Raw genomic sequence first — 26,877 nt, forward strand, 5'->3', positions numbered from 1 at the left:
CAGCGTCTGCCGTGTGCCCGGGCCTTCCTGTTTGGGGCTTCACACAAATGCACTTGCCCAGGGTTCATTGTCTGTACCCTGTCTAGCTTTCACTTGGCATGCCGTGTTGAGATTTGTGTGTGTTGCTACATTAACACTAGCTTATTCCTCACAGTTGACTCCCTGTAGACAGTGGGTCTGGAGTTGCAGATCTAGAGGTTATCCTCAGCTACATTCGGGACAGTTGTTGACGGCAGGGCAATCCCAGACCCTGGGCCTGGTGTGTCGTGGGCAGTCCAGTGCACGTGCCCACGGCTCCGTCCCGGTGCTCTGAGCAAAGCCTTGGTGCTGGAGCTCAGGTCGACAGGGCCCCCGCTTACGAGGGCCTGCAGGCGGGACTGTGGGTAGAGGGCCAGGCTGGGTCTCTCTGGAGAAAGGACTTGGAGGGCGAGGTTCCCGTGGGCCCCAGGCTCAGAGTGCAGCCCCATCCTCAGGACCGGGCTGGCCACAGGGCCTCCTGCCCGTGAGGTGGGTTCCCAGGCCCTGGGGGCAGGCGGGCCGGCCCTGCATGTGGGAGCCCAACCTGCTGGACGTGGGGGCCTGCACTCGGCCACGTGGGGGCCCTGGGGCAGGAGCGCGTGGGACGGGCAGGAGCGCGGCCTCAGACGAAGTCTTGCGTGGGATGTTTGTGACACGCTGTGTCACACTCTCCGTGGGCAGCCCTGTGCCTGACTTCAAGAGAGGACGCTGTTTGTCCCAAGACAGAAGAAAGAGGCTTAGTAGTGGCGACCTGGGGCCTGGCCCAGGGCAGCGTGAGCCCGGGGGTGCCTGGCGCTGCCCCGCAGAGCCTGGGTGCACGCAGGGGGCTGCTCCTCCCTGAGGCTGTACTGTCCCAGGACCCGCCTTGGCGGCTGCCTCCTCCCCTGTGGCCCTAGCCCCATCCCTGCTCGAGAGGCCTTCCGGAACCCCCGGCATCGCTGGTCATGTGGTGTGTGTGCAGCCATCTCCCTGGCCCCGCTGTGTGTGTCTCGTGGGCTGGGGTCCTGGTGGTGGGTGAGCGGAGCTGGATATGCCCTTTGTGTCAGCGCAGCTGGACTGGGGCTCTTTGTCTGGCGGCGGCTCTGAGCTGAGTGGGTGGGGAGGTCTCACGCATTCGTCTGCCTTCCAGCTCACCTGCCTGAAACGGCCGTTGGTGGTCATCCACGAGCTGTTCGATAAATCCATCATGGACATCTCCTGGTAAGCTGGTCTCGGCTCGAGGCACAGTCTGGGGCGGGGGAGGCACCCACTGGAGCCCGAGGTCTCGTGTGATCAGGGCCGAGTGGCCGGGCCCAGGGTCGCAGCCGGAGCAGACCCCCAGGTGTACGTGTGTGGATAACTGTAGCCTAGAGCCCTCTGGGATGGGACTGTCCCCTCGCCTCCCCCCAGGCATGGGGGCTTCTCCCCAGGGCTTGTGCCTGCCTGCTGACGGTCATCTCTTCTAGGACTCTGAATGGGCTGGGCATCCTGGTGTGCTCCATGGACGGCTCTGTAGCATTTCTGGATTTTTCCCAGGACGAGCTGGGAGACCCCCTGAGCGAGGAGGAGAAGGTAGGAGCTGCACGGCTCTGGGGCCCCTGCAGCCTGCACAGGCTCACTGCTTCCTGAAGTGTCCCTGGGCTTAGCCTGTTACAGCCTGTCACCCTCACAGATGAAGTTCTGTTCATCCAGAATCCGTCTCAGTCACGAGCAGGCCTGGGTGTCTTTCCCTGAGCCGACAGCCGCCCTAGCAGTGCTCACGCCAGGAGCACAGAGGGGCTGCCGAGCACCCATCCGCCCCGCGTCCTGTGCTGACATGGCCTTGGGTCAGCCATCGGGACAAGAAGGGCCCCCTCTCCTGGCACTTGCGTCTCCCGGGCCCAGGGCTGTGCGTGCCACACTCTCCAGGCAGGACTGCTCCGTCTTGCTAGCCCGTGAGCAAGCCCCCCCTCGGCTAGCCTGAGGTCTGGGGGCAGGAGCATGCCTGCCCAGGATGGCGCGCTGGTGCGGCTTTCCCTGCCGCAGCTTGGAGTCTGCGTCCCTCGAGCAGGCCCACACCAGCTCTCCTCTCTAGGGGGCCGCTGTTGCTGGGAGCCCCTCAGAGGCCTCTGTGGGGACCCCACTATGGCGTCACCCTTTGGGCATTGGGATCTGCCTGGCTCAGGGCCCTGGGCCGGCCTGGCACCCACAGTCCTGACCCGTGGGAGGCGAGTGAGTCCACCACCCCAGCTCTTCCCTCCCCCGGTCAGCATCTCCAGGTGACCTCCCTTCAGCCTCGAGAGCTGTGACCATCCTGGGTGCAGGCAGGCCCCTGTGTTGGAAGCATGCTGAGGCTGAGCTCTGAATCCTGATCCGAGATTCCAAGGCCCAGGGAGGGGTTTGTGGCCCCAGGCCACCCTGCCCGGGGTCCTTCCTGCCGGACAGCTCTCCCGCTGGCCTCTGCTTTGGTGGTTAGCACACCCAGTGTGCGTCTTCTGCTTGTGCCACCAGCCACACACGCGTGCTGAGGCCACCGCCCCCACTCCCATGGGTGTCTTATGGCTCAGGACTGCTGAGGTCTGGGAAGGTGGGCAGGCCCTGCTCGTGACGATTGGGACGTGTTGGGAGCTATGCAGGCAGAGAAAGTTTTCCCTGGCCCGCACACCAGGCCTTCCCTTGCTCTCAGGTGGGGACCTCCAGCCTCGCAGGGCTTCTCTGGCTGTGGGAGGAGGTTCTGCGTCTGGGATCTAGTTCCCAAGAAGCCTTTGCGTCCTTGCAGTGGTTTAAGAGCCTCATGTTACAACCCAAGGATCTCGATTTTGGTTCAGCGAGAGTTTCTTGCTACTCGTTGTGCATCAGACCTGCCAAAGGGTCAGGTGTTCACTCGCATCCCCAGGTGTAGACGCCCCGAAGGCTGTGAGCACCCAGGGAGGGTGCAGGGCCGCTCCTGACACGTAGTCAGTAGGAGGCAGATGACGGGAGGGCTCAGGGACCCTGCCCGGGGCTGGGTGGGCAGCATCACACCCCTCAATCGGCCTTCCCCAGAGCCGCATCCACCAATCCACCTACGGCAAGAGCCTGGCCATCATGACTGAGGCCCAGCTGTCCACCGCTGTCATCGAGAACCCGGAGATGCTGCAGTACCAGCGCAGGCAGCAGCAGCTGGACCACAAGGGCCCCGTGGCCAGAGATGCTGGACCCACGGCCAGGGACACAGGCTCCGCCACCTCGGTCGCCGGCGTCGTCAACGGGGAGAGTCTGGAGGACATCAGGAAGGTGAGGGCCAGGCCCGGTACCCCAAGGACACTGCCCGTAGCCTTTCCAGGGGGCTCGACACAGGGCAGTGGGTCTCAGGCCCTACCCTCCAGAGACTGTCGGCTCCATGTCTTTCTCTGGGGGCCGTGCTCCCCTGGGGATGCGGGGGAGGGGGAGGGCACAGACAGAGGTGGGGACTAAAACCGTCCCCAGGCAGAGCGCACACAGGGCACGACTGGAGACCTGGGTTATGCGCTTCCGGTGGAAAGCGTTTACGAACCACAGCTTAGAGAGAGCAGATCAGGGCTCGCCCGGTAGGTGATTCCACATGGAGCCTGTGGGTGTGTGGCTGGCCCGGCACCTGTTCACTGTCTGGAGGCCTGGTCATGTGGGCCGTGGAGGTGGAGGCAGGGGGCTGCGGGAGCTGCTGCCCCTCAAGATAGGAGGTCGCGCACACGTCCTGAGCCAGAGGCTCCGTCTGGTTGCTTCCGCAAAGCCGCAGCCTGGGGAGCTGAGGCTCGCTTCCGTGCAGGCCTTGCCTGCTCACAGGTACTGACGCGTCTCCTTTCGTCTGTCTCTCTCCTTTGCCAGAACCTTTTAAAGAAGCAGGTTGAGACGCGGACCGCAGACGGTCGGAGGAGAATCACGCCTCTCTGCATAGCACAGCTGGACACCGGGTACTGGCTTTCCCCACGCCTCCTCTGGCCTTCTCTGGGCATTCTCCCTCTCTCCTTACACCAGGCAGCTCTGTGACAGCCCGGCCTTCCCAGGCTCGTGGGCGGACGGGGGCAAGCTGAGCCCAGCTGCTCAGAGCCCTGCTCCCGGACGGCACTGCAGGCGGGCTCGGGGAGGTGCCTCCGTGGCTCTGCCATGTCCATGCAGCTGGCACCGCTTCATTGAAGACGCCAGGGCGAGAAAAGTTAGGCCGACTTTCTTCTCTTTTTACGCTTTCGTAGCATCCTGTTTCTCAGTAGGAAAAGAATGTATACGTGATGCTAAAAGCAGTAAGGCCCAAAGGACAGAAATATTACCCACAATCCAGTCTCAGATTCGATCACTGTTAACACTCTGCTGTCCGTGTCCCCTGTTTGTTCCTGGTTCTTGACCTTGTGTCCACTTTAATAACTGGTTCTCTGGAGCACTGGCCTGCGGAGGGTCCAGATGCCCACCTGTGAACGCGCCGTGCCTTACCTGGCCAATCCCGTGGCTGTGGACGTGCGGTGTGTGCGGAGGACTGTGCTGGTCCGTGAGTCTGAGCACCGCTCTGACTGCCCCCTTGGTGCTCTTCCCAGAACTGGGCGTGCAGAGCACGGCTGAGACGGGCAATGGACTCGGTGGGTGTCCGCTGCTGTCGTGGCTTCTGTAGTCGGACTGGCTTTCGTGTTGGTCATTCTTCCCACAGTGAGGACTCAGGGCGAGTGTAAAGAACAGGCTGCGGGTGAAGGGGGCCCATCCCCTCTGCCGTCCGCACGGGTGCCATACACAGCTGCGCTCTGCTCACCTTCCTCCCTGGACTGTTCTGAATCTCCCCTGAGGGCCACGGAGACCCTTAATCACTGACACCCTCCAGGTGGTGCCGGAACCAGCCTCCAGACTCCTCGCCCAGGGTGGCTTCTCTTGAAGGAGCCTTTTCCCCTGCTCCCCCCCCCCCACCCGCCTTTCTCAGGACCAGGTGAAACCCAGCTGTGCAGAGCCTGACCACCTCAGAGCCACTGGAGGGAGGGCTGTATAGGTGGGAGACGAGGGTGGGGCTTCTGTGTGAGTCCTGCTGAGGAGGCAGGGTGGTGCATGAGCCAGCTTTCTGCCCTGGGGCATGTGTTTCTTGCACCAGACTTAATGCTTTTGATCATAATGACTTTCTTCTCTTGATGTGCATGTCAAAACAAATAACAATGGACTAGGTAATTATTAGCTTAACTAATCAAGAGAAAAGAGAAACTGTGCAAATAAAAGTGGGAAGCAATCACGGATAAAGAATAAACCAAAAAGATGAAAGATATTTTTGTTGTACTCTGCAAATAAATCTGGAAATGAATTATTTTGAGGAAAACAAAAGTTACCAAAACTGAAGAAAATCTATACAGATGAAGTGTTACAGAAGAAATAAAGGACAACTGTCAAAGAGGTAACCTACCAAAAGCCAACAGACTAAGAACTTCATGGGAAAATTCTAACAAACTTTAAAGAACAAATCATTCTAATAGCAGTTCAGTTCCGTTGCTCAGTCATGTCCGACTCTGCGACCCCATGAACCGCAGCATGCCAGGCCTCCCTGTCCATCACCAACTCCCGGAGTCCACCCAAACCCATGTCCATTGTGTCAGTGATGCCATCCAGCCATCTCATCCTCTGTTGTCTCCTTCTCCTCCTGCCCTCAATCTTTCCCAGCCTTGGGGTCTTTTCCAATGAGTCAACTCTTCGCATCAGGTGGCCAAAGTGTTGGAGTTTCAGCTTCAACATCAGTCCCTCCAATGAACACCTGGGACTGATGATCTTTAGGATGGACTGGTTGGATCTCCTTGCAGTCCAAGGGACTCTCAAGAGTCTTCTCCAACACCACAGTTCAAAAGCATCAATTCTTCTGTGCTCAACTTTCTTTATAGTCCAACTCTCACATCCATACATGACTCCTGGAAAAACCATAGCCCTGACTAGACGAACTTTTGTTGGAAAAGTAATGTCTCTACTTTTTAATATGCACTTTAGTTACAAGGAGCAAGCGTCTTTTAATTTCATGGCTGCAATCACCATCCACAGTGATTTTGGAGCCCAGAAAAATAAAGTCAGCCACTGTTTCCACTGTTTCCCCATCTATTTGCAATGAAGTGATTAGTGCAAATTTAATTACAGTTTTGGATCGTGAATTTTAAATCCTTATAATCAAAATAGGAACCACTACAATCAATAATTACGTTTTTGCCGACAAGAGATAAGTTTGTTTATTCCTGTAGCATAAAAATCCATGCTTCGGGATCCAACAAACTTGGAAAGCATTTTCTGCATCTTGCTGGTTATGGAAGTGTTTTTCCTGCAAAAGTGTTGTCAAGGTGCTTGAAAAAGTGCTCCTCACTTGGCAAGAGGTCAGGTGACTATGGTGGACGAGGCAAAACTTGGTGACATTGCCTGTGCTGCGTGCAGTCAGGCCTTGTAGAGAAGAGCTGGGCCTTTTCTGTTGACCAGTACCATTTGCAGGCATTGCAGTTTTCAGTGCATCTTGTCAATTTGCTGAGCATGTCTCAGATGCAATGGTTTTGCTGAAATTCAGAAGACTGTAGTGGATCAGACCAGCAGCAGGTCACCCAACAGTGGCCATGACCTTTTTTGGGTGCAAGTTTGGTTTTGTTTGGGAAGTGCTTTGGAGCTTCTCAGTCCACCGACTGAACTGGCCATCACCAGTTGTCATATACAATCCACTTTTTGTCGCATGTCACAGTCCAGCCAAGAAGTGGTTCATTGTTTTGTAGAATAAGTGAAAATGACACTTCGAAACAACCATTTTTTGATTTCTGGTCTGCACATGAGGCACCCACTCATCAACCTTTTTCACTTTTCCAATTTGCTGCAAATGCTGAACAACTGTAGAATGGTTGCAATTGAGTTCTTGGACAACTTATCACATGGTTCTAATAGGATCAGCTTCAGTGACGCTCGCAGTTTGCGTTGTCAACTTCTGACGGCCGCCCCTTCACTCTTCTTCAAGGCTCTCGTCTCTTTGCAAAACTTAGGCACTGTACGTTTGTTTGCAGGTCCTGGGTCAAATGTGTTGTTGTTGATGTGAGTTGTCTCCACTGCTTTTACCACCCATTTTGAACTCAGACAAGAAAATCTCAAATTTGCTTTGTGTCTAACATTGTTTTCATAGTCTAAAATAAATACAAAATGCACAGCAAATAATAAGTCATTAGCAAAAAGATAAAGTGAGAAATTCACGTTAAAATGATATAGAGCATAATCACATTTTATTTAGAATATATTCCAATATCAAAGCACAGATTTCAACAGTGCAAAATCGCAATTATTTTTGCAGCAACCTAATACTATTGAAAATACCCCTACTGCTTAGGAAAAGTAGGAAAACTTGCCAAATCATTTTTTTTTAATGAACACTATATTGAAATTTCACAATCAAAATGTGACAGATACAATAAATTTCTGATCAATCTCATTTCGAAATGTCTATGTAAAATCCTAAATAAACTGTAACAAACTGAACCTTACACTGTTAAAATGCTAATACACTATAAATAAGTAAAATTTATTTCAGGAAAGCGAGACGGTCCAGATGATGTGGGGGAACTTATTTTACTCCTACCTTTCAATAGATCAAAGTAAATTATTTGGTCATCTCTATAGATGCTTAAGAGGCATTTTTATTAAGTCCAATATCATTCTTACTTAAAACTTAATTAAATAGGAATAGATAGGTGTTTATTAAACTTGATGAACTTATTTTAAATTAAATTTGAAAACCGAGCAAAGGTCTGCTCTTGTGACGATCTTTTAACCTTGTTCTAGCAATGCCAGCTCATACAGTTAGACAGAAGAAAAAAGAAATTGGAAAGGAGGTGGCAAGTGTGCTGTTAGCCAAGGGTGGTACGATCCACAAGACAGTCAAGTGGAAGAGCTGCCCCAGTCAGTAAAAGAAGACCAGGTGCCTGGGTGTGACCAGCCGCGCCATCACATAGCACCAGTTACCTTTGGAAGGTGTGAAGAGAGAAGTCGTTTTCAGCAGGGCAGCACCTAGAATGTCACAAGCACAGGAGATCTTTATGAAGAAAAAAACTTTAAACTCTACTGCAAGACCCAAAAGAAAATTCACAGAAACAGCTAGCAAGGCACACCCGCTTACTAGACAGGCTGACTCGGGATCGTAGAGATGGCAAGTCTCTCTCAGCCTGTAAGCATAGCATGAGAACGTGCAGATTACCACAGGGACTTTCAGCAAAAGACAAACTGATTCTGAAGTTACGTGGAAAAGTACACGGGAGCGGCTGAAGTATTCTGGAAAAGGTTAATCAGAAGAGACTAGCCCCACTAGAAATGAAAACTTAGAAGCTATAATTACAGTAGTGGCGTACTTACACATAAATGCAACAGTGAAATACAATGGAAAACTCAGTGATACACTCAAATGTTACGAGAATTTTACAGCATGTTTTTGCACCTGTGATGAATCATAATCTAATTCAGTAAAAGGGCATAATACTCCCTAGAAACAGTACAAGACTATATGCAGTGGGGGAGAGAAGTCTCTTCAGTAAGTGGTGCTGGGAAGTGTGGGCAGCGCGTGTAAATCAGTGAAGCCAGAGCACTCGCTCACACTGGGCACGTAAATTAATTCAAAATGGCTCAGAGACTTAAACAAAAGACAAACGACCCTGAAACTCCTGGAAGAGAACTGCGTTCTCTGACGTGTGCCCTACCAGTGTTTTCTTAAGGCAATAGAAACAAAAATAAACAAATGACTCTTTTTTTTTTTTTTCCTGGTTTATCATGGTGTGAGGAACCATGAGCAGCAACGTCTCCCATGACACCCTCTATGAGGTGGTGCGGGAAGTCCTGCCCGGGAACCAGCCAGAAGTGTTTGGAGACGGTGGAGCTTCAGATCAGCCTGAAACTGTGACCCTCAGAAGGACAGACGCCTCCTGGGCACCGTCAGGCTCAAGTCCACTCCCCGCCCCGCGGTCACCGTGCGTCCTGGGGGACAGCAGCACTGCGATGCGGCCACAGCTGTGGACATCCCCACATGGACATCGAGGCGCTGAAGAGACTCAGCAAGAATGAGAAGCTGGCCAAGAGATAAGAGGCCTTTGGGGGCTTCCCTGGTGGCTCAGCTGGTAAAGAATCCACCTGCAATGCGGGAGACCTGGGTTTGATTCCTGGGTTGGGAAGACCCCCTGGAGAAGGGAAAGGCTACCCACTCCAGTGTTCTGGCCTGGAGGATTCCATGGAGTATAATATGTGGAGTCGCAAAGAGTCGGGCATGACTGAGCGACTTTCATGTTCAGCGTTCAACATTTGGCTTCAGAGTCTCTGATCCAGCAGATCCCACGAATCCTGGGCCCAGGCCTGAAAAAGGCTGGCCAGTTCCCTTCCTTGCTGACCCACAATAAGAACATGGTGGCCAAAGTTGATGAAGTGGAGTCCACGATCACGTTCCAGATGAAGAAGGTGCTGTGTCTGGCAGTGGCTGTCAGTCACATGAAGATGACAGATGTCGCACTTGTGTACATCCACTTAGCTGTCAACTTCCTGGTGTCATTGCTCAAGAAAAATTGACAGAATATCAGGGCCTTGTACATTAAGAGCACCATGGGCAAGCCCCAGTGTCTATACTAAGACCTAGCTTAATAAACCGTACTCAACCATGGAAAAAATAAATGAGATCTAATCAAACTTGCAACCTTTTGCACAGCAAAGGAAGCCGTACACAAATGAAAAGACAGCCTGTGAGCTGGGAGGAAACTCGTGCAGACAGTGCAACCAGCAAGGGCTCAATCTCCAAAAGACACAACAGCTCAGACAACTCAGTTCTTAGAAAATCCAAACATGGGCGGAAGACCTGAATAGATATTTCTCAAAAAAAGACAGATGGCCACCAGGCACGTGAAAGGATGCTCAGCGTCACTAATTGTTAGAGAAATGCAAATCCAAACCACAGTCAGTTATCCCCTCACACTGGTCCAAGTGGCATCATTAAAAGGTCTGCAAGTAGCAAACGTCGGAGACGGTGTGGAGAAAAGGGAGCTCTTCTACACCGTTGGTGGGAAGCTGAGTTGGTGTAGCCACTATGAAAAACAGTGGGGAGGTTCCTCAAAAACTGAAAACGTGACCCGGCAAGCTCACTCCGGGCACATACCTGGAGAAAGCTGTTGTTCAAAAAGATGATGCACCCCAGTGTTCACTGCGGCACTATTCACGATAGCCAAGCCGGGGAAAGAAGCTAAATGTCCGTCAACACATGAATGGATGAAGACCTATAGTATATTTATACAGTAGAATACTACTCAGCCGTATAAACAGTAAAACAATGCCATTTACAGCAACATGGATTGACCTAGAGGTTATCATGGTACGTGAAGTGAGTCACAGAAAGACAAATGCCAGGTCATATGACTCATGTGGAATCTAAAATATGACACAAGTGAGTGTATCTATAAAACAGAAATTGCAGGCACAGAGAGCAGAGGCGTGGTGGCTAAGCAGAGAGTTTGGGGAGGAGTGTAGTGGGGGCTTGTGGGTTAGCAGATGCAACTGTTACGTATGGGACGGGTACCCTGCACAGAACGCTGTACTCAGTACCCGGTGATGAAGCAGAATGGAGAAGAACGTATGTACATGTATAACTGAGTCACTTTCCTGTGCAGCAGAAATAAACACAACAGTGTAAATCGGTGATACTTCAATCTTACAACTCACAATTTTGCACAGCTCAAATTTTTCAGAGAACAACATTCTGAACACTTCAGTTATTTTTGTTTGCTTAACCTCAGAGGTAAAAAAATTCTTTCCTACAAATTACACAAAAGTTAGACCACACAAATACATGTTTTTGCAAGAAAAATTACATGGTAAGTAGTCAAAACACAACATCTTGGCGAAAATATTTCCTGTCCATATAGGAATTTTTTAAAATATGGTAAGTAGGTCTTAATAATACATACCAGTAATCAGATAGAAAAAGGTCCTCATGTGGGTCAAGACTTGCTGTTAAATGTCTTAGCATGACTGATCTCAGAGCACTTATTATAATAGTAATGTTAAAATTACAGATGCAGTTGGCTGGCTGGCTATGAGATTTACACTCATGTGGGCAGAGACCATGGCCATCTTCACCATTGTATTCCAAGTGTTGGGCTCCAGTTGCTGCTCAATACATTTTGATGGGATGAAAAAAAAAAATAGAAAAATAGATGACAGAAATGAACAAATAGTTTGCAGGAAAAGAAAGTCAAGATATTTCTAGATGAAAAAGTTTCAACCCTGCATGAAAATAATTGAAATGAAACCCTAATGCTGGGAAAAATTGAAGGCAGGAGGAGAGGGGATGACAGGATAAGGTGGTTGGATGGTGTCACCGATTCAATGAACTTGAGTTTGAGCAAACTCTGGGAGATAGTGAAGGACAGGGAAGCCTGGCGTGCTGCAGTGCGTGGAGTTGTGAAGAGGTGGACAGGACTGAGCCGCTGAACAACAGCAAACCTGTAGTAACATGCCGCTTTGATCTCAGATAGTCAGAGGTGAAGAAATTGGTGAAACTGGTGGTGAGTGTGTGGAGAAAGGGGCAGCCACACTCAGCTTGTGAGGTGGACCTCAAAGCAAGACCCCGAGAACGGTTCATCCAGAACCGTCTGGACGTTCCGGTTGCTACTGCAGTTGCTTCTAGGATTTATCCCCCTGTAGCGCGTGAAGTCAAGGTGGGGCGACAGTCGAAGCAGCAGGCGTCTCTGTCCTCCATGTGCTGCCCTTGTCACATGCTTGGGGAGGGTGCGAGTCCAGACGGCGGCCCCGTGGGGAGGCGGGCGAGTCGCCCCAGGACCCTTAGCAGAGTCCTGCAGTGTTACAGCAACCCCAGGAAACCTTCGGCCGTTCCTCGGAAGAGGCTGGTTGGGTGACTCATGGCACGTCCAGGCCGCCCGTAACGGCAGGGAGGCCCCTGCGTACTGTCTCCCCAGCCCCGAGACATGCTTGCCCGGTTAACCCTCAGGTCAGGGTGCACCCTAAAATCAGAGGCATCTGACAGCAACCACTCTGAGTGGCGCATAAAGTCCCAGTTTGTCTCAGGTCCAACTGAATGTAGTGTGGGAAATGGCTTTACTTTCTTTTCTCCTTCTCTGTCACCTGCATGAGAGCCACCCCGAAAGTGCCTTGTCTCGGACCAGAAACTGGGGTGTTACGGATGTGTGAGTACTTGGCGTGGCGCCCGCGGTCTGGGCTGACTCTCCCTTCTCGGTGACAGGGACTTCTCCACGGCCTTCTTCAACAGCATCCCGCTCTCGGGCTCCCTGGCGGGCACCATGCTCAGCCCCCACAGCGGCCCGCCACTGCTGCCGCTGGACCCCAGCACACCCGTCCCCTTCAGCTCCTCGAAGCCTTCCACGGAGCCGGTGGCCGGCACCCGGCCTGGGGGCGACGCTGCCAGTAAGGACGGGTGAGTCCATGGGGCCAGGGGCAGGTCCCGGGGACGCTGGGCGGCCGCAGGTGAAGGGAGGAGCAGGCTGGGTTTCAGATGGGGACCTGCTCAGAAGCAGGGTCAGTGCTCAGGGCCCTCAGGGCTCCGTGTCAGCAGCTGCATGGCCAGCCCTGCTTCAGCCGGTCTGCTCGTGTGCCCCGGCCCCAGCTCCCCCCACACTCAGAACATGTCTGCTGGGGGAGCCCCTGGCCCACCTCCTGGACACCACGCTGGCCGTGGGAAAGGGGCAGAGGGGTGTGACTGAGGAGCTGCCCCCCGAGGGCCTTGCCGGGCAGGTCTCCGGAAGTCTGTTAGGCTGAGCCAGGCTACCGGGTCACGGGCACGAGAGCAGAGCCCCAAACCCCTGAGGAGGGGGTGGGGGCGCGGGACAAAAGGCCGGCTTCTTCCCGGTGCAAACACAGGACGCCCGGGAGGGGCCGGGCTCAGCTGCTGCCCCGGCCTGTGCCCGAGGGTCGCGGCGACTCGGGCCTGTGTTACCACAGCCTCTGCCGTGGTCGTGGCCGGGAGGCCTGCCCCAGGGGAGGAGGGTGCACGGGGTGGGTCCGCCAGGCCACTCAGGAAGCCGGACGTCTGGGCGAAGGGGTCTGGGGAAGGGCAGTGTGCCGGGCTTTGCACAGGGTCCTGGGAGACCTGCAGGTCTGGCCCGGGTCAGCCCGGAGGAGGCCCCGTGGCTTCAGACCAGTGTGTGGGACGTGCCTGGATCTGGGGTGGTGGGGGGGCGCCTGACCATCCCCCGGAGGCAAGCAGGGCTGCCCAAGTGCAGCGCTTGGCCAGGGAAGGCGGCAGGAGAGGACGGTGGTTTCGGGACCCTGCGCACTTCGGTTAGACCTGTGGTCATAGCGGGCTGGGGTGGAGACGGGCCCGAGGTGAGGAAGGGCCTGTGGAGCTGCTGTCCCAGCCTTGTACCCCCAGCAGCTCTCAGAACGTGCAGGGGAGAGTGCCAGGCATTTGCTCACAGCCTCGCAAATGCCAGGTGCTGAAAGGTCTGCCTTCCAGAAGGTAATATGTGGGGATGTTGAAGTCAGGGAAGTCGTTTATGGAAATCTGATGTTTGTGCCCAGCTCCTTGGGCTCCACGGCACACATAGCCCAGACTCTGGGCCCTGCTGGTTGTGTAACGTGGCCTTCCCCCCACTCACCCCAGCGTGAACACGGCCACTGCTCCCACCACCCCGTCCCCCTCCGTCCTGACAACCCCGTCCAAGATCGAACCTATGAAGGCGTTCGACTCCCGGTTCACGGAGCGCTCCAAAGCCACACCAGGGACTCCTGCCTTGGCCAGCGTGACCCCGACAGCTGTGGAAAGGTAGGTGGCGGCTGCGTGTGCCCTGGAGATGAGGGTGGGAGCGTTCCAACCTCTAATGCCGGCTCCTGGCTCACATCAGCCAGGAGGTCAGGAGCTGAGGCAGAGGGACTGGAGGCCTCTGAGCCCCCACGGGTGCCAGCACCCTACTGAGCCGGCCGCCATGCACTCCAGCCCCTGTGGCTGGCCTGGAGCCTCTGCTCCCAGGGAGGCCTCGCAGCAAGCCCTCTGAGGCATGGGGCACACTGCCCAGTCCTGCGAGTCGGGAGCTGGCAGGGCGCGCGCGGGCCGGGCCACCTGCCTTGGCACAGGCCGGGGGCGCCCATCCCTTCCTGGAGCTGCGTCCCCATCAGCACGTCAGGGACCGGGGCCCAAGACCTACAGAGCCCCTCAGCCAGCCGGCGCCCAGAGGAGACAGCAGCTGTGACAAGACCCGTCCTTGCTGTGGACGGCGTTGTGGAGCTGAAGCCACCTGCGCTGCCCCGGGGCTTCACCCAGTGTGGAAAGCGCGCGTCGGGCAGTGTTCACTCTCAGGGAGGGGCGTGGGGTGCTGTCATGCAGGCCAGTGTGGCCTCTGACCTTCGTGTGAGGTCAGCAGTGTGGCGGATCTGAAGCCTCCTGCTGCTGAACTCTCTGGAAAGCTGATGAGATGAGACCCGTGTCCCTAAACAGGAAGTGAGGGGTGCTGAGGTGCCTCCCACCCCCAGACGCGGGAGGGAGACCTGGGTCCCGAGGCCACCAGGCCGGCTCCCTCAGGAGCTGTCACCCCCATCCCTTACAGCCTTTCAGACCCTTACCTCCAGCAGGGCCTGTGGGGTGAGGCATCACGTCCACCATCCTCATCCTTTCCCTTGACAGCGGCAGAGAATACCTAAGAGTCCACAACCCAAAAGCACGAGAGGACGTGCCAGTGAGCTTGTGTGCCCGCGGGCAGGCATCCAGATCGCACACAGCGGGGTCCCCTCCCAGAACAGCCCTGGCCTTCTCACCGTGCCCGTAGCACGCCGTTTCCAAAAGGTCCTCGGGACCACACGGCTCTTCTCCACACGGCCTTCTTTCTCTTAAGAATATGTTTAAGGCTCCTCCCCACATTTTCATGGATTGATAGCTTCCTTCTTTGTTTTTTTTAATGCACGTGTTTATCTTGTGTGGTTTTGGTTGCACTGGGCCTTGTTGCTCTGGCTGCGGCAGCCAGGGCTGCATGTGTTGCAGTGACCTCGTGTTGCAGGGCACGTGCTCTGGGCGCGGGCTTAGCTGCCCCTCGGCGCGCGGGGTCCTCCCGGAGCAGGGGCGGAAGCCGTGCCCCCTACGTTCCCAGGTGGACCCCCAGCCACTGGACCACCAGGGAAGCCCTCTTCTAACTTGTTTCATTTGTCAGCTTTGGGGGCTGAGTAGGGATGTGATTGGCTACCCTGAAACGAGCGGTCCCATGGAAATGCCGCGGGCGTGTGTCACGCAGGTTGAAGGAGCAGAGCCTGGTGAAGGAGCTGCGGCCCCGCGATGTCCTAGAGAGCAGCAGCGACAGTGACGAGAAGGCGCCCGCGGCCAAGCCCGCCTCGCTGTCCAAGCGCAAGCTGGAGCTGGAGGTGGAGACCGTGGAGAAGAAGAAGAAGGGGCGGCCGCGGAAGGACTCGCGGCTCCTGCCCATGTCCCTGTCTGTTCAGGTGAGCCTGGCGGTGGGCCCCTCCAGGGCCTGAACCGCCCCAACCCCCAGAGTCCTCGAGCCCACAGCGGCCTGCCTCTGTGGCACGCATCTGCCCTGCGGTCCTCAGGAAGGGGAAGCCACGGTTGCAGGCCCAGCCTCACTCAGGGGCTTGCCCTCACCGGTCGCTGCCCTCGGGTGCGGGGCTCAGGGACACCTCTGCTCTTGCAGTCCCCCGCCGCCCTGACCGCCGAGAAGGACACTGTGTGTGTGTCTGTCCCAGCTCCTGCACTGAAGCTGCCGATGCCGGGCCCCCAGAGAGCCTTCACCCTCCAGGTGAGCTCCCCCTGAGCCGTGAGCCCTGAGCTGTCACAGGCTCGGGCTGCTTCCACGTGGCCTCCGTCACCTTCGGGGGAGCTGTGGCTGATCCAAGCAGCCACCCAGTCTTACGGAGCGGCTAGTCTCTTTGGGGTTCCGAGGCCTGCTGCTCCTGCTGGGCATCCAGCTCCTTAAGACCCACCCCAGGGGTCCCTTCTCCCAGAAGCCTCCTCCATCTTAGCTCTGGACCTTGGGCTCAGTGCCTGGGGCTGACCCGCCTGCTGGCCCGTCCACGTCCCAGCACCCGGCACAGCTGGCCATGAGGGTGTGTGAGCTCTGTTCGCAGCGCGCACCTGGGGCTGGCGTCCTCGGCCCAGAGGCCCCAGCCTCAGACGCCGTCCCCTCACCCTCAGGACCGCCATGCCGGCGGGGCGCACTGCCCTGGCCCAGGCTGGCCCTCGGGGTCTCCCGGTGGGGCACCGGGTTCTTTTCACGAGTCGCCGGTCCCCCACCCCAGGGCCTTCCCCACAGCGCCGGGTGGGACTGTACTTGGTTTCTAGGGGCCTGGCCAGCCCTCCGCCCAGCTCAGCTGCTGAGGCCTCCCAAGTGCCAGCCGTCCTGTCTGCCCGTGTGGAGCCGACACTAACCCGCACCGACTCCCCGAACTCACCTGCAGGGACATGGGCTCTAGCGAGCACGCCAGGCACCTCGGTCCTCCCAGACCTCCTCCAGGAGCCGGGTAGCCTCGGTGCCTGCCACACCCCACAGCTGTTGAAGATCTCCAGTCGGGAGAGCCGTGTTCCCCAGCTCTGCCCTCGAGCCAGGGTCCTTCCATACTGTATGCTCTTGCAGGTCACCTGTGGCCTCTGCGTTCTCTCCTGAGCAGGGTGGCAGGATCCGGAGGCTTCAGTCATAAGCTATGACCCAGCATGTCCACTCCACGGGTGGAGGACCGGTGGTCACCCGCTCCCGGCACCTGTGCCCATGACCACCCCTGCTGACCCCTGCCTGGTGGCTGGCAGCTCTGTCCATCCCCGGAGCCCACATCTGAGGCCAGCTCCACTGAAGACTGTTGTCTTGCCTTCCCCAGGTGAGCTCCGACCCTTCCATGTACATCGAGGTGGAGAACGAAGTGACGGCCGGCGGGGGCCTAAAGCTAAGCCGCCTGAAGTGCAGCCGTGAGGGGAAGGAGTGGGAGACGGTGCTCCCCGGCCGCGTCCTCACGGCCGCTGGCAGCGGGTAAGGGCGGGGCCTTGCCCCTACACGGTGCCCGGCCCACCACGTCCCTGGGGCGCCCCGAAAGTGGCGCTGTCACCCACGTGCTTCAGGAGGGGAGCCCCCCAGCCCGGGCATCGTGGCCAGGCTCCTGCAGGCCCTGTGTGCAGGCTGCACTGCCTGCCTCTGAGCGTCGCTGGCTGCTGCTCTGGCCTGAGCTTTCATCCAGGGAAGTCAGCAGGGCTTTCAGACGGTCCTCCCAGTCCCCAGGCCAGCGCTTTCCAGGTCCTGCCCTTCGAGGGGAGCTTTGCTCGGAGGTCAGCCCCCCAGTGTGTTCCCACGGGCTCCAGGGCTGCTGGAGGGGCCCCGCACACGCTTCCTCTGGAGGGAGGGCCCATCGGAGCCGTGCGCGCTCCCTCACGAGCACGCTCTCCCGTCAGGCCCATGCCCTCTACCCGAGCTTGCCCAGGCGACGCCCTCCCAGGTGTCTGCGGACCCCGCCCTCGCTGGACTCCCCTGGCTCTGGTCCAAGGCCGGCGGGGTGGGGGTGTCAGCACAGCCTCCCTGGTGACCAGGGGCTGCTGCAGAGTGGCTGAATGGCCAGCCAGGCCCCGGCCGGGTGCGCAGACCTGCTGTCTGCTGCTGGGCCCCGCAGTGGGGGCCCCACGGGGAGCAGAGCCTGCAGCGCCAGGCCCAGCCCACGGCCCCCGTGGGTGCCTGGAGAAGGGAAGGTGTCTGGGCAGAGCCCTTGGGGGCCGCTCTGGCTCGTCTCAGCCGGGACCGCAGGGGCGCTCGCTGTCAGGGTGCTGCTCCTTGGACACCTGCTCCCAGGGCAGCTCGTGTGAGCCCGGGCAGCCTGGGGAGGGAGCCGGCCCCAGGCAGGCCCCTGACGCCTGCCCCCGCCCCCAGGGACGTGGTGTGCGTCGCTTGTGAAAAGCGGATGCTGTCGGTGTTCTCCGCCTGCGGCCGCCGCCTCCTGCCCCCCATACTGCTGCCGTCCCCGATCTCCACCCTGCACTGCACCGGCCCCTATGTCATGGCACTCACCGCCGCCGCCACGCTGTCCGTCTGGGACGTGCACAGGCAGGTGGTGGTGGTGAAGGAGGAGTCTCTGCACTCCATCCTGGCAGGTGCGCGTGGGCCCTCGGGGGTGGGAGCGGCCCAGGCCAGGCGACGAGCAAGCTCTGGGCCCGCTGCTGAGGGGCCTGCTGCCCGCTGACCGGAGCATGCGGGAACTTCGTGTGTTCGCCAGGAAGCGACATGACAGTATCTCAGATCTTGCTGACACAGCATGGGATCCCCGTGATGAACCTGTCGGACGGCAAGGCCTACTGCTTCAGCCCGTCGCTGTCCACGTGGTGAGCTGGCCGCCCCTGGGGCCTGCGAGGGGCCTGCGCCCGCTGTCCACTCTCGGGTCCTGTCCCGGGGGCACTTGCGTGTTACTGGGCTTGTCCACCAGCATTTCCGGCCTGGCCTCCGGCCAGCGCCCACATCAGGAGGCCCCTGCGGGTATGCAGGGCGGCCGGCTCACGCTGCCCCTGCTGGGCCTTCGGTTTCCCTGAGCCCCTCCTGCCCCTGTGTCCCCAGGAACCTGGTCTCTGACAAGCAGGACTCGCTGGCGCAGTGCGCGGACTTCAGGAGCAGCCTGCCGCCCCAGGACGCCATGCTGTGCTCGGGACCCCTAGCCATAGTCCAGGGCCGCGCCTCCACGTAGGTGCCGGGGAGGGTGGTGTGCGCACGCAGCCCCTGCCAGGCCCACCCTGAGACCGCGGGCGGGCTCTGTCTCGGGGCGGAGGCTCACCACCGTGTCGCCTAAGAGGCGGGTGGTGGGCCTGCTGGGCGGTGCAGGGCAGGGCCTGGGGCCGGCCGAGAGCCTGCTGACGGCGCTCTGCCCGCAGCTCGGGGCGGCAGGCAGCCCGGCTCTTCTCCGTGCCTCACGTGGTGCAGCAGGAGACCACCCTGGCCTACCTGGAGAGCCAGGTCGCCGCGGCGCTCGCCCTGCGCTCCAGCCACGAGTACCGCCATTGGCTGCTCCTCTACGCGCGGTTCCTTGTGAGCGAAGGTGAGCCCCGGCCCGGCCCTGCCAGCGTCCGGCCCGCGGCACGCTGGGGGGCTGGGGCAGGGCGCACATGGAAGCCTCCCGTCACTCCCAGAAGCCTCGGAGCCCCACAGGCCTGCAGCGCTCCCCTTCCTTCGAGCCCCTCCTGCCCAGCAGAGCCCCCGCCCACTCCTCCTCCCACGGCCCACACCCTGCTGTCTCCGGGATGCGTTTGTGCCCAGGGAGAGGGCAGCTCAGGGCCGGAGCCGAGACCGCAGACCCCGGGAGGTGGCGCAGGGAGCAGTGGGTCCTCGGGCTTCGCGCGCACAGGGACCTTGTGTGGTCTCGGCTTTCTGCTCTTTTTGTGACGTGCTCCTGTTTCTGCATTTTCTGTAACTAGGGTTTGAATACCGACTCCGGGAAATATGCAAGGACCTCCTGGGGCCAGTTCACACGTCCACTGGAAGCCAGTGGGAGTCCACGGTGCTGGTAGGTGCAGTGCTCCCACCCCTGCAGGAAGGTGGGACTGGGGCCTGAGCCAGGGTGCTGTGAGAACTTCCTCAGTGAGGGCGCAGTGCCCAGCCGTCCTGGCGGGAGCCCTCACCGCACAGCCAGGGGGCCTCCTCTCTGTGTCTGTCAGCAGTGAGGTGCCGTCCGGTCTGGCAGACCTGGGCGAGTGAGCCGTTGGGTCTGCAGAGCGGTGGTGGGGAGACCTGGGGGGTCTGCTGCTGGGGATGGCAATGCACCAGCTGGCCCTGGAGGCCCCCGTGGCCGGAACACCGTCGGCAGAGGGGGGTGTGACTTGAGGGCAGGAAGTGGATCCTGCCGAGGCTGCACTGCGTGGCTTGCAGGATCTGAACTCCCTGACCAGGGGTTGAGCCCGAGCCCCTGCTGTGGAAGTGCAGAGTCCCCACCACTGAACCACGAGGAAGGTCCCAGCACTCTTCTGAATTGACACCTTTTTTTAAAAAATATTTCTCCTGTGTTCTTCATCTGGATGTTGAGAGCCGGGTGGGGGTGAGTTGAGTGTGAGCCCTCGGCCTTTCTGCTGAGTTTCTCGGTGAGAATTGGCCATTCCCATGGAACTGGTCCCCCGGAGGGCTGGCAAGTAGAGGGTGCTGCCTGCGATGGTGTGGGGTCCACGGGCCCCAGGAGGCTTCTTGGGATGACGTCATTTCGTGTGTTTAAGAGCCATTTGTATTTCCTGTTGGAATACTGTGGTGTCATTTGCTTTTCTTACTGGTTTGCAGCAACTGCTTATATATTGGGAAATCGGTGATATGAGCTCCCGGTGCACCTCCGGGGACCCCAGGTTTCTTGCTGTCAGAGATCAAAGCTCCGCGTATACGGGGTGGTGGTCGGGGGTGGTGGGGCAGACAGCAAGCAGAGGGTGGGCACAGAGCGGCCGCCCTCCGGGGCCTCAGCTGTCCTGCCAGACCCTCTAGGGAAGCCTCATCCATTGAGGTCTTCTGTCCCTGACTGGAGAAGCGGCCACGAGCTGTGTCTGGCTGCTGCCCAAGACAGTTGGGGGGGGCGGGGGGGGGGGAGCGTGTGCTGGGGTCTTTGCACACTCTCTCCAATGATGGTTTTTGTCACAAAGTCTGCATTATTTGATAATTGTAAAATACTGCATTTATTATTAGCAACATATCTTTCTCCATCTTTAGCCTTCAGCCTTTCTGTGTACATGTCTGTGTATTTCTTGCCAGCATTGGTGTGGCCGGCTTTTGTTTGATCTGGCAAGCTGTATTTTCATCACCTAGTTCAAGCCATTTACGTCTCGTTTCCTTATGCATATGTTCGTATTAAAGACCAGAATCAGCTTTAGCAAGATACATGCCTTGTACCATCATCTGGACTTAACCTCTTCTCACTCTTGAGTATTTCCTCCAAAACATTTTCAGAGTGCATCTTTCCTGGCGTAACCCTTCTGAGGTGTTACAAGCCCGAATAAAACATTTTTTATGATAGTCTCTTATGTGAATAATTCTTTAGCTGGATTAAAAGGTAGGCAAGGTTTTTTCCAGGGTATTAAAAATACCAGGGATTTCCCTGGAAGTCCAGTGGTTAGCACTCCATGCGGGCCCAGGTTTAATCCCTGCTCAAGAACCAAGATATCGCAAACTGTGTGGTAAAAAAACAAAAACACTAGGCATGTTTTCCTTTACAGGTAATATGTTCTTAATCTTTGAAAATTTTCAGAATTTTTCTGCCATTTATCTGAAAATGTTGTGTCTTATTCCAACATGTCTTTTTATTGGATTTTCTACGTTACCTGATCAGCCCTCAGTGGGGCCTTTCAGCCTTTAACTGTGAAATGGACCCATGTTTTTTCTTTAGCCATCTGTGTCTCCTGTGGAACCCATTATCTGGGTGTTGGGCTCTCTGCTGTCGTCCACAGGCCTCTGTAGGCAGTGGTGCCCCACCTGCTCCCCACCGGCCCTCACGCTGCTCAGCCTTGGCAGCGTCCCGGCCCCCGGAGCCCCCTCCCCCCGTGGGGCGTGCTGTGCTCTCGTGGCTGGTGCCTCTGTGTTTCCCCGTCCGGGGTCCACACCGTCATACCTGGGCCTCCTCTTGCGGTGGTCAGCGCTGCCCACGGGGGTGCTCCCTTCTCAGCAGCTGTGCTCCTTGGGGGGTCTGTGAATGCAGACCCCGCCTGGCAGTGCCTGCCACACAAGGGCAGAAGGGGTGTAGGAAGCGCTGAAGGCAGAGACCCCGGAATGCGAGGCCACGGCCCCTTGTCTGCCCCGGGCTTGACCTCGGGCCCCTGGAGAGCTGCCCCTCCAGGAGGGCCCGCCCTGGCAGCCCGGTCCCATCCCGGCCTGGAGGCCAGGCTCCTCTGGCCACTGACTAGTGCAGAGACCAGCGGTGCCCGAGCCTGCAGCCACAGGGCGCCCAGATGAGTAGAACCTGCCTAGACACCCCCCACGCACCTGCTGCTCTGCGCCTCCACATTCAGCCGCCCCACCTCCTGGTGAGATGGCTCCTGTCCGGGGAAGCCCCGCCAGGGCCTTCAGCCGCCTCTCCTGTGCCCGCAGGGTCTGCGCAAGCGGGACCTGCTGAAGGAGCTGTTGCCAGTCATCGGGCAGAACCTCCGCTTCCAGCGCCTGTTCACCGAGTGCCAGGAGCAGCTGGACCTGCTGCGGGACAAGTAGCCGGCCCGCCCTTGCCCCAAGGGCCCCGCCGCCAGGCTCACTGCGGCCCTCGCTGGGCCCTGGGGGCGCCAAGACTGCGGGAGGCGGGCCGGCCCGCACAGAGCCACGTCCCGGCCTGCTGCTCCCTCAGAGGGAGCAGCTCTGCCCGCAGCACGCCCGCCCTCCAGACCCGGAGCGGAGCTGGGCTCTGCCTGCTGCCCCGGGGCCAGCGTGGCCCTGCCTGGGCCTGCCGTCTCCAGCGCGGCCCCGGGCAGACCCGGGCCCGCCACTGTGGGGGGCACCAGGCTGCTTCAGCTACGATGAATGAGCCATTGTGAAGAGAGAGCCCCAGGACGCACGCGGATTATGTGGTCAATAGACTGACCTGAGACCTATGTAAAAGGAAAGCCTATTCCAGCACACGGACTATTTTTGTACTAGAATTTGCTAACTGGTAAAATGGCCAATAATCAGGATTTCCGTATAAGTCACTTGGACATTGGTCACTTGTAGGAAATTTAAACTCTAATTATGACAGCTACATTGAAAAATAATTGTACTGAAATTAACTTGTCTATCTTCATTTGGTTTTAATTTTTAAATGTTTGTAAAAAGAGGCTGTTTTTTGGGGGATGGGGCAGAGGGTGGGCGATTTCTTTTGTAAGTGTAAAATAAATGGACACGCATTGGATACCAAACGCTCCTGACGTCCCCAGCCTTTTCCTTCCAACTCCCAGGCCCTCCCCGCATCGTGGACCCCTGTCCTGAAATGGGCAGTGACGACACAGCTCAGCCAGAAAGGGATCCGTGACGTCACCTGACCCCCGGCCCCTCCATGTGAAGCCTCACGTAGCATCTCACGAGCTGGCGGGCCGGCCCATCCACGTCTTCTCCCAGGCCAGCTGCAGAGGTCCTGGGTTCTGTCTGCAGGCACCATGGAAATCAGGAAACAGACATCAGGGTTTTCTTAGGCGACAGGCCCAGCGCTGACCGACAGGAGGAGATGGCTGGAACCGCGGAAACTGGTGCCTGCTGAGGGCTGAGCGCCTCCTTCCCTGGTGCCAGACCGTGCTCGCGTCGGGAAAGCAGGTCTGCTGGTTCTGGTCACTGACGTCCCATCTGGCTGCTTTCCCGCCGGGTGGTCGTCCCGTCGCCTGTCTCGCTGGGAAGTCACGTGGCTGAACAGAACCAGGCACACGTGTGCCCGAGAAAGCCAGCAGACACACTGCACTTGGGCGGGGGCACCCCAGAAGCTAGGCTGTGGGGGCCGCAGAGTCATGTGGCCTGAGAACAGACAGGCCCGCCTGGGATCCACGCCAGCCACGACCTGGGCCTCACTCCAGCCTGTCAAAGGGAAATGAAGTTAAGAAGACACGTGTGCTTACGAGGACCGGCCAGGGTCATGGAGGCAGTCACGGCACTTCACATACACTCCCTTGAAGAAGCCTTGGCAATCGGCGTTATATTGACAACCACTGCTCAGACGAGAGGAGACCGGGAGCGGAGACGCTGGGTGGAAACCTGCGCTTCCAGCCAAGATGGATGGACAGGGACCACACTGACCCTTCTGTCTGAAACAAGCAAGGAGGCAGGCAGAGTGCACCAACAGCAGTCACGAGACACCAGGTACCAGGACGGTGGTCCCTGGGAAGGGGGAAATGAGACGAGTGTGGGACTACCCAGCCCCAGCCTGGAGAGAGCTCCCCAGCCGCCGCAGCCGAGGCCGGGCCCGGCAGGACCCTGGAGCCCTGACACGGCCCCGAGAGCCCAGGAAGCTCCCGGCCCCGGAGAGCAGGGGGCTCCAGGGACAGAACCCTGGGGCTCGGCCTCTGCACATCCAGCTGCGTGTGAAGCGGCGCTCCCGCAACGAGGAAGTGGCCACAGAACTGTCCAAGAGGGTCGCCACCCAGAGCCGCGCGCGGTGTCCGCTCCCATCCACTGGACTAGAAGCACTCAGCTCGCAGGCCTGGGGCAGCGGAGGAGTCGGGAAGTCGTCCTCCATTTCGAAGAATAATTAGATCCGTCTGCTCCAGATCCAGCCAGGATTCCCATGTGGCTCAGATGGTAAAGAACCCGTCGGCCAATGCAGGAGACCGGGTTCAATCCCTGGCTCGGGAAGATCCCTGAAGCAGGAGATGACAACCCACTCCAGGATTCTTGCCTGGAGAATCCCATCGACAGAGGACCCTGGTGGGCTACAGTCTGTGGGGTCACAAAGAGTCAGATACAACTGAGCAACTAACACTTCCAGGTCCATCTAACAAAAAAAAGACCGAAAAGGACTAAATTGTTCCCAAGAAGTTAGTTACGTTGCAGAGTTCAAGAGGATCTCTTAAGAATACAGAAGTGCCCAACATCGCACAAGGGACAGTTGATGTCCGGCGTCCACACGAAGATTACCAGGCATGCAGAGGAGGCGCTCAGGGCAAAGCAAGGAGAAGACTCAGTCTGACTGCTCAGGCAAGACTGGCGCGGGAGTTCCGTGGATGTCAGAACCAGCAGAAAAGGGCATTAAAACAGTCACTATGACACTGTTCCTTATTTTGAAAAGTGACAACACACAAGACTGTAGCCAAGAAAGCTGCAATCAAATTCTACAGATGAAAAACAGTAACGCAGAGATGAAGAAGTTATGGAATAGGATTGATGACAGGGTAGATATTGCCAGAGAAAGGATTTGTGACCTTGAAGGCATAGCAGTAAAAGTGCTCCAAAACAGGAAATCCACAGGAAGAAAGGAAAGGGCGTCAGATAGCCTCATGCACTCACACTGAAGTCCTCAGAGGAGGGGGTGGCGGACAGAGCAAATACTTAAATAAATAAAGGCCAGAAACCCGCCCCCACCCGCATGCCCTGTGGCCTCTCCAGGCGGCCTCACTGCCTCTGTCCGTTCCCCCTTCCCCACCCCTCATCCATGCCGCTGACCTCCCACCCTGCCCACTGATGTTCCTCGGCGCCCCTCTGCCTGTGCTGACCCGACTGCCCAGGCACTTCCCAGCCTCAGCCTCCAGGTGGTGTGAGCGGAGTCAGCGCCCTCCACACTCAGCTTGGGGCTGCGGGCAGCGCTATGGCCCCGGGGGCAGGAACACCTGCCCGCCATCTCCACATTAGCTCTGTCATACATGTCCTCTCACGCGTGTGGCAAGTAGTTTCTCAGTTGTTTTTCGTCTCTAAATCTTATTTTTGTGTTAATTTAAGTGTCTGATTTTTGTGAAATTTAATTTTTGTTCGTCAGTAACTTATTTTATAGGACACTTCACCAAATACATGGATGGCAATTAAAATAAGCACAAAAAGAAGATGGTCAGTGTCATCAGTCATTTACAAAACACAAATTAAAACCACAATAACACTGCCTATTAGAGTATCTTAAATGGAAGAAAATTTTCAAAACACTGAGACCGTGGAGCAGCCGGAGCTTTCTCACACTGCTGACAGGAGGGCGCAGGTCACTCTGATGAAGTGCTGGGCGGTTTCTTGTGCAGTTAAACGTACACCCATCAGGGGGCCTGGCTCTAGTGGTAAGGAATCTGCAGGCGCACAAACCAAGAGACTCAGGTTCAGTCCCTCGGTCGGGAAGATCCCCTGGAGAAGGCCATGGCAGCCCGCTCCAGTCTTGCCTGGAGAATCCCCATGGACAGAGGAGCCTGGTGGGCTATGCTCCATGGGGTCACAGAGTCGGACACGTCTGACTACATCAGAGGACTTAGGTTCTTAAGTCTGGGTTTTGTTTTGTTTTAAAAATATAGAACATTTTTCACCATGAGGGTATCTCATATTTCCTTTAACAAAAAAATAACAGCTTTCATGAGATAAAATTCTCATAACATGTAGCTTACCTATGTAAAATGTATGATTCAGTGGTTTTTAGAATAGCCACACCTGTGCAGCCATCACCATCATTGCTATTAGAACATTTCCATCACCTCAAAAAGAAACCCCGTGCCCTTTTATCACAGTCCACCCCTCGTCCCTAAGTAACCACCTGTCTACTCTCTGTCTCCATAGACTTAGTGCTTCTGAATATTTCCTATTCATAAATATAAATATTTCCTATATTGCTTCTAAATATTTCCTATAAATAGACTAGTGGTATTTTGTGACTGGCTTCTTACATAGTGTAATGTTGACAAGACTCAATCATGTACCAGTCCTTCACTCCTTTTTATGGACAAACATCTCATTGTCTGGGTGTTCCTCACTTTGCCTCTCCAGTCAGCCATCCATACACATGTGGGTTGTTTCCAACTTTTGGTGATTATGCACCGTGATGCTTTAAACATCTGTGAACGAGTTGTTGTGTGGACCTGTTTACATTTCTCACACAGGAATATGTATGTAGGTAGACTCAATGAACACGAGTTTGAGCAGACTCCAGGAGGTAGTGAAGGACAGGGAAGCCTGGCATGCCACAGTTCATGGGGCCACAAAGAGTCAGACGTGACCTAGCGGCACCAAACGCTACCTATAACACAGGCTCATCATCTGTGCTTATGACCAGTTTCTTTTTCCCCTCACTCACAGGCTTGTGGGTCGGTTGGGGTTTGGATGAACTTGGCTCAGTCCGTGCTCCCAGGCTTCACATGGTCCAGTCAGCTTCAGGCTAGCACGGCAGCGGCCACTGGGAACACGCACTCACAGAGAGAGCAGAAGTGCCAAGGTGGGAGGCAGAGACTGCAGAACATTCAACCCTTTGCTGGTGTCATCCTAACAGTCCACCGTGTCAAGTCATGGAGCCACTCCTGGACCCCAGGGATGAAGGGACAACCTCAGCTCATCACAAAGCCACGGTGAGAGGGTGGAC

At 56.9% G+C, this 26,877-nt stretch overlaps 1 protein-coding gene and 1 pseudogene across 6 annotated transcripts in view; both read left to right on the forward strand.

Moving 5' to 3' along the window:
- The window catches only part of HIRA (histone cell cycle regulator), a 48,605-nt gene extending 25,404 nt beyond the window's left edge, over window positions 1-23,201 (forward strand). For 5 of the 6 annotated variants that reach the window (XM_065904991.1, XM_065904993.1, XM_065904994.1 and 2 more), the window contains 15 exons: window positions 1,148-1,218; window positions 1,464-1,569; window positions 3,022-3,252; window positions 3,823-3,908; window positions 12,191-12,382; window positions 13,568-13,729; window positions 15,186-15,390; window positions 15,600-15,704; window positions 16,777-16,925; window positions 17,811-18,031; window positions 18,154-18,259; window positions 18,489-18,611; window positions 18,800-18,963; window positions 19,340-19,428; window positions 21,978-23,200. In XM_065904991.1, coding sequence (XP_065761063.1) covers window positions 1,148-1,218; window positions 1,464-1,569; window positions 3,022-3,252; window positions 3,823-3,908; window positions 12,191-12,382; window positions 13,568-13,729; window positions 15,186-15,390; window positions 15,600-15,704; window positions 16,777-16,925; window positions 17,811-18,031; window positions 18,154-18,259; window positions 18,489-18,611; window positions 18,800-18,963; window positions 19,340-19,428; window positions 21,978-22,094 — 2,127 coding nt within the window. In that variant the 3' untranslated portion in view covers window positions 22,095-23,200. Of the gene's footprint in view, window positions 1-1,147; window positions 1,219-1,463; window positions 1,570-3,021; window positions 3,253-3,822; window positions 3,909-12,190; window positions 12,383-13,567; window positions 13,730-15,185; window positions 15,391-15,599; window positions 15,705-16,776; window positions 16,926-17,810; window positions 18,032-18,153; window positions 18,260-18,488; window positions 18,612-18,799; window positions 18,964-19,339; window positions 19,429-21,977 lie in introns of all 6 variants that reach the window. The other variant, XM_065904992.1, reaches the window with a different exon arrangement.
- LOC136146103 (large ribosomal subunit protein uL1-like) lies at window positions 3,916-12,182 on the forward strand (annotated as a pseudogene).
- Window positions 23,202-26,877: the final 3,676 nt, after the last annotated feature.

Source organism: Muntiacus reevesi, chromosome 13 (genome assembly GCF_963930625.1).
Source record: "Muntiacus reevesi chromosome 13, mMunRee1.1, whole genome shotgun sequence".
Classification (NCBI taxonomy): domain Eukaryota; kingdom Metazoa; phylum Chordata; class Mammalia; order Artiodactyla; family Cervidae; genus Muntiacus; species Muntiacus reevesi.